The 6,483-nt window shown below is 51.3% G+C and overlaps 1 protein-coding gene across 1 annotated transcript; it reads right to left on the bottom strand.

Moving 5' to 3' along the window:
- Positions 1 to 1,408: 1,408 nt before the first annotated feature.
- Positions 1,409 to 3,411, bottom strand: LOC123442104. Its single transcript, XM_045118204.1, has one exon. It carries the CDS (start codon positions 3,359 to 3,361, stop codon positions 1,955 to 1,957), a length of 1,407 nt encoding a protein of 468 aa, XP_044974139.1. The 5' UTR covers positions 3,362 to 3,411; the 3' UTR covers positions 1,409 to 1,954.
- Positions 3,412 to 6,483: the final 3,072 nt, after the last annotated feature.

Raw genomic sequence — 6,483 nt, 5'->3', positions numbered from 1 at the left:
TATATATTCCCTCCGTTCTTAAATATAAATCTTTTAAATTTTTTTACTTAAGATTTACATACGGAGCAAAATAAGCAAAATAAGGGAGTACAAATTACCCCTAATAAGCATCCGCTGGTTCAACCGAAAATCAAAGTCCCTGGTTGACCAAAGGAAGATTAAAAAAGAATACTGATGTGTATGCGCTGATGCTAAATTGGTGGTTGTGTAAGCAATAAGCATGCGTGCCTCAGTGTCGCATGTGTGTGTGTCTTTGAGGGAGTGTATGCGTCATGTGTGTGTCTTTGAGGGAGTGTATGCGTGTGCTGCTGCTAAATTGCTTTGTATAGTGGAATCATAAAGGGAGAGATGGGGATTATAAATGAACATGCAAACATGGTTGAGAGCATAGTTTCATGAACGTTTTGTTGCCTCCTACATTGACATATTACACACAAATGTATGATCTCACGAGAGGAGAAATAAGTGGCAGTGTTGTCGGTCTAGCTTCTGCAAATATAGGAGTAGGTAAGTGCTTGTTTATTTGTTATTTTATTTTAACTCTGTGATGGATTGCGAGCCGGATGTGCATTGGTAGCAGTGGTGATCTTGGTTTGAGAAGATTTAGGCCCTGTTTGTTTCATAAGTCCTAGGACTTTTTTAAGTCCCAACTTATAAGTTATAAGTCCCTACCTGTTTGTTTACAGGGACTTATAAGTCCCGAATCCCTACTTATTTGTTTACAGAGACTTATAAGTCCATTTTGCACCTAATAATACACTTGGGCACATGGATCGTCATCAGCCAACGCGTACGGCACACAGGATAAGCAACGCTGCAACGAGGCTCAGGAGAGGGCATGTCCGGCGATTGGAGGCACCGCTGCAACGAACCGAGGTAGAACGAACCGAGGCGGGGCGGCGACCGGAGCGAGAGGCGGGGCGGCGACGGGGCGAGAGGCGGGGCGGCGGCGGCGATTGGACCGAGAGGAGGGGCGGCGTGCGGGGAACGAGCCTGGAGCGACGCGGGGTAGGTCCGGTCCGGGATAAGTCCCAATAAGCTCCTCCCTGAGAGTCTTATTTGATAAGTCCCAAATCACCACAATAAGTCCCTTGTGTTTGGTTTAGATTGGACTTATAGGAACTCTTTTAAGTCCCTAAACCAATAAGTACCTGGAAACAAACACCCTCCTAGAGACAGAGATACTGAATGAAGGAAGAAGATAATGAAAAAAGTTGACAATACCTTCTCTCTTTTTGACGGGTCACAATACCTTATCAGAAGAGTATGTCCTCATTGAAATGCCATACGATTAACCATACAGGGATAAGAACAATTGCACGAGGCAATCTAGAAGTGTCAGATATCATCACACTGGGATAAGAACAATTGCACGAGGCAATCTAGAAGTGTCAGATATCATCACACTGAAAGACAAGTTGACGAACGTCTCGGCTCGAAATTTCTTTTTTCTCCACTACATCTGCATAGCCCGAGTCATATATTTTTTGCATTATGTTCCCCGTAGCAACGCACGGGCCAAATTTCTGATTCATTACATACTTGTCTTGACTCAAGGGGTAAGATCACAAAGTTTGATGCTCCCCGCTTTCTCCACTCGGATGAACTAGCGGCCCATGCTTCAACCTTGTTGTTCAAATGCTCCCACAACTTCTTGTTTCCGTCGTCAATATGCATTTCTTCAAGAACCATGGCATTCTCGGTGAAGAATTTGACCAGCTTAACGCCAAAACAGTTAGGCTCCTCCGACCGAAATTGCAAGCACACTCTCCTCAGTGAGCTCTCCATGCACTCGAACGAGCGCCGACTCAAACCAGGGATATCAGAAACCTCGGCACCGTTAACATCGTCATCATCTTCGAGAGTAACTTGTGTCGGGTCTGCGCGGTTGATAAGATCTATGGACTTGTCGCGGTCAGATAGGAACTTCGTTTCCAGGTACCCTAGCTTGTCTTCAGACTCTTGTGGCGGCGTGATGCGCCGTGGTGAGGTTGATCCGGAGATGGCGGAGCACGGGGGAGCAGCGGAGCAGGTTCGCGATCGCCACCGCCGCGGACTTGCCTTTCGGCCGGTGCACTCCTTGCAGCTCGAGCCGGTCTAGGTTGGAGAAGACAGGCAGGAGCTCGACGCGCCCCGCCTCGCTGAGGACGGCCATGTCCTCGAGGTGGTTCACTCTCAGTTTCAACTCCTTGGCACTGCTGAGGTCCTGGAGGAATTGCCATAACATCACGAGGTTGCGGTGTGGATCGAGTTCGTTGGGTTTGTCGCTCTGGTGCTCCCTGCGTCCGCGTGGATATTTGTTTCCATTCTTGTCGCATGGCTGGAAAAAGTGCAGGTCCGCCCGTGCCAATTCCGGTGGCCGCGGGCTCATCGCGAACCGTCTGAGAAGCCCCCTGTACAAGAAATATCGCAGCTTTGGCGCGCGAATCTCCACGGCGACGACGACGGCGGCCTCTTCTTGATTATTCCCTCTCCAGCTGCACATATCCAGCACGAGAACGGTGGCCGCCGGACATCGGAGCACTACTTCTGTTGGTGGTGTCGGGGGAGAAGTACCGCGCGAGGCATGGTGGCTGGACTGGCTGACGTCGTCTGTTGGCGCGATGATGATGATGACGACGGACTCAAGGTGGACGGTAGCGAGCGCCGGCGCGGCGTCGATGAGGCTCTGGAGGGCACCTAGGCGCACGGTGCAATGCCGCAGCCGCGTCGAGGAAAGCTGCGTGAACACTACTGCGGCGGCCGGTGGAAGGATGTCCCTGCAGCTGGTGAGGTCGAGCACGCGGAGGGTCTCCCACGGCAGGGAGCCGAGGCTGAGCGTGTACTCGCCTACCTCTTTCCGAGCGATCTCCCTCTCAGCGTCGTTGAAGAGCTCGTAGCTGCGGAGGACCCGACCTTCGAAGGCAAGCCGGAGATACTCAACGCGTCGCGCCGCCGGGTGGGAGAGCAGCGTGGCGATCACGTCCTGGTCCTGCGACGGCGACCCGTCCCTCTTGTGGTCGTCAGGGTGCAGGAGCCAGCGGCTGACGTCGAACTCGAACTCCACGCGCAGGGTGAGCCTGGTGACGTGGCCGTCGGCGGCGAGCGCCGCCTGGGCCGCCGACACGAAGGCGTTGCGCCGCGACAAGAACGACGCCTCTAGGCTCTTGCGCTGCTCCCCCCAGGTTCGGGCGAGCACGCGCTCGAAGTCCTCCTCGAGGCGCGTCTCGAGGTTTACGGCGCCGCCCGAGGAACGCAAGAGCGGCGAGCGCCAGCGCCGGGAGAGCGCTCTCGTGGACGCGGCCTCCTTGGCTGGGGCGAAGTGGAGGACGCGCCGGAGAAGCTGGTCGGGGAGCGCGGACAGGCGGTCGTCGCCGGCCATCGTCTACGCCCGCGGCGCGATGCGATCACGATCTGAGTCGGATCGGGAGAGGCGATATATCATGCCATCGAGTCGGTTCGGTTGTCGCTCGAAAATTTATTAATGTGAAACTATAGGTGCTGACCTGCGTATACTATGGTATCTACAAGGTCTTTTTTTTTTAAATCACTGAAAGCTTTATTGAATAAAGGTGTTCGCGATCAGGAAGCTAGTAGTACTATCGATCCAGCTTTTAGTCATGTCAGGACCGTTGGCCGGTCTTACATTACGACAGATTACAAAAGAGTTAAAACTAACACAAAGCTCCCCAATTTCTAATAGTGGAGTGATCTGCCGCGTGCGGGCCGCCCGATCCATCAACCCCCGCACGTCCGCACCGTTGGATCTTCATACAACATTTTCTCTCTCTATGCAGCAAAATTCGTCGCGATGCAGCAATTTTTTTTAACGGTTGCAACAAAAAACAAAATTTGTAGTAAAAAAAATATCTACGTGTAGCAAAAAAACGAATCTAATGGTGCCTGGTAGCAAAAGTAAAACGCCGATTGTAACAAATATCTACGTGAACATGTATGCAACTTTTTTAGTTAACGGTTGCAGTAAAAAATGATGCCGGTTATAGCAAAAATTAACACGGTTGTAGCAAAAGTAAAAACATCGATTTTAACAAAAAATTCGACGAACTGGAGTTGCAACCAAACATATATGCAGCTTTTTACTGGACAAATGTAACAAATTTACACGAGAAAAAAAATTGCATGGAAAACGTTTGTATCAAAAAAAAAAAAAACACGGTTGCAGCAAATTTGACAAAAAAATGCTGCAAGCATCTGCCAGCGAGGCGCGCGGCCCGTGCGCAACCGGCCAAACGATTCGGCCGGCGCGCCGGGTGGAAGCGTTTCCCTTTCTAATATGATAGGGGCCACGACTGACCGAAAATCGTGGCGAGTGGCCCAGAGGTTGGTAACCTCTAGGAAGTCCATCTCCATGACGACGTTCGAAAAACCCTTCAAGCTGGCAGAGATAACGCCATCTCACACTGCCATTGCTTTAGCGATGCGGGGATCAGTAACCCCGGGGCAGGGCTTGCTCCATACTCCCAGGACCGAGCTTGGAGTACCGGCGACGCCTCCTGCACCACCCCTGCCATCTTCAATCTTAATAGACGTGTGTGTGTTGATCTTGATGAAGCCTAGTTCTGGAGGTCGCCAGCCATGGCCCGGCAGCACCAACGCGTGGTGACGGGGTATGTCCAGGAGCACTAGTGTCTCTCTGGTTCGCCGTACTAGGTCTTTTTTCCATTTTCGAAAAGGGAACTCCCCCGTTTCATCTGGATGCAAGCATCCAACACGTCCTCCGCTCGACACGTATTTTGAGGACACCCCCCCCATCCACCGCCTCTTCTCCTCCTTATCCTTTTCTGGCTCTCCCCAATCACACACACATACCCCACTCGTCTTCTTCATCCTTACTTTCTTCCATCTCTCATCCTCAACCGAAGCGGGATCTCGTCGAAGAGACGTTACAAGGGCGTGCTGCAACGGCGTGCTGCGATGACTTCTCGGCTGCGGCGATGTTGTTGCGATAGCGACTCGGCTGGTCTGCGATGATGTTGCTGCAACGATGGATCAGGCTAGTCTGCGATGGCGACGCTGTCCTATGAACCGGTGCTGCGACGGTTGTTGGGGCTGCTTCGACGATGCTATGTTGCGACGACGACCTGAGGCTGCTCTGGTGATGCTGTGGCAGCGGTTCAATTACTGCGATGGATCCAGTGATGGTGGCTGGAGTTTCTCCGGCAATATTGCCACGACAATGGCTTGCTGCAAGGCGGTATTGTGACGACGGCTCGAGTTGCTCCGGCAATGATGTGATTGGCACCATCATGCCGTGAACTGTTGTTGCGGCGGCTGCTGAAGTGCTGCGATGACGGCTCGAGCTGCTCCGGCGATGGTGTTACAAAGACGCCTTGCTGCAAGGCGGTGTTGCGACGATCGCCGACTTGCGGCGTGGCCTTGCTATGACGACCAGTGACCTACTGCGAGGCGGTGCTGCGATGTCACCGCCGTGCTGCGAGGAGGTGTTGCGATGATCGATGATATGCTGCGAGGTGGTGCTACGATGACGCCACTGTGCTGCAAGGCTGATGCTGCAAACCGCGGCGACACTCCGACGATACTTCAACGATGTTCTAATTTTAATATCGCTGGAATGCTATTGTGATGTGTGAAATGCATGAAAGACCCTCTCATCTGAAAATCGACACCTGAGCCGTTGGATGGGAGCATGAACGGGTGGCTCCGATTGCGTGCGTCCAACGGCTGACCATGCAGATGCTTTTTCCGCTGGATGCATCCGGATGCTGCCTAGCCGCGGCCTTTTGAAAAGAGCCTCCAAAAACTACCTTAAAACCTTCGGGTACAAAATTTAGGTGGAGTTGTGCGAGTGCTATTTTTGTCAGTACCCACAAATTTATTAACCTAAATCCATTCTTAAATTATATTTAATTAAAAATATGTATTGACATAGGACCCGTCGGACAGTGACATGTACGATGGCCGCCAGCACTAGGAGGCCAGTGTGGCGGCACGAGGCAGTGCGGGTGGCAGCAGCGGCATTCCGGTGTGCTGAGCGGTAGCGGGACAACTGTTTGATATCTGAAGCATATCTCAGCCAAACTCACGTGAGCTAGCTTGATACTTGAACCTAGAACTAAACCTACGTAAGCTAGCTTGACACCCAACCTACGTAACCTAGAACTAGGCCAAGTGAGGCATGTTACATCATTCCGGTGATGATCTAACCCAAGCAGCCCCTACCAGAAAAATAAGGCATCAAGACCAAGCAAAAGATTGCTTGGGACTCCGTACCAAAAAAAGATAAACATATGATCAAGAGCAAACTAAATTTGGGAGTTTTGGTAGAGAAGATAACAAGGACCAGCTTGGCTTCATCTCAGTTTAGGTAGGCTTCAAGTCCGAATTGGATTCGGCAGCATTCCAACTGGCAATGTTTACTTGCTTAGCCACAGTGTTTTTCCTTGTCCAATCACTATAGCAGGACAAAAAAAGAGAAGAAAGGCAAAGATTTTTTTTTCAAAACTACTACGTATTTCATAATAA

This window comes from Hordeum vulgare, chromosome 3H, assembly GCF_904849725.1.
Source record: "Hordeum vulgare subsp. vulgare chromosome 3H, MorexV3_pseudomolecules_assembly, whole genome shotgun sequence".
NCBI classification, from domain to species: Eukaryota; Viridiplantae; Streptophyta; class Magnoliopsida; order Poales; family Poaceae; genus Hordeum; species Hordeum vulgare.
The sequence above is the reverse complement of the archived record's forward strand: the minus strand, read 5'-3'. Positions and strand labels throughout refer to the sequence as shown.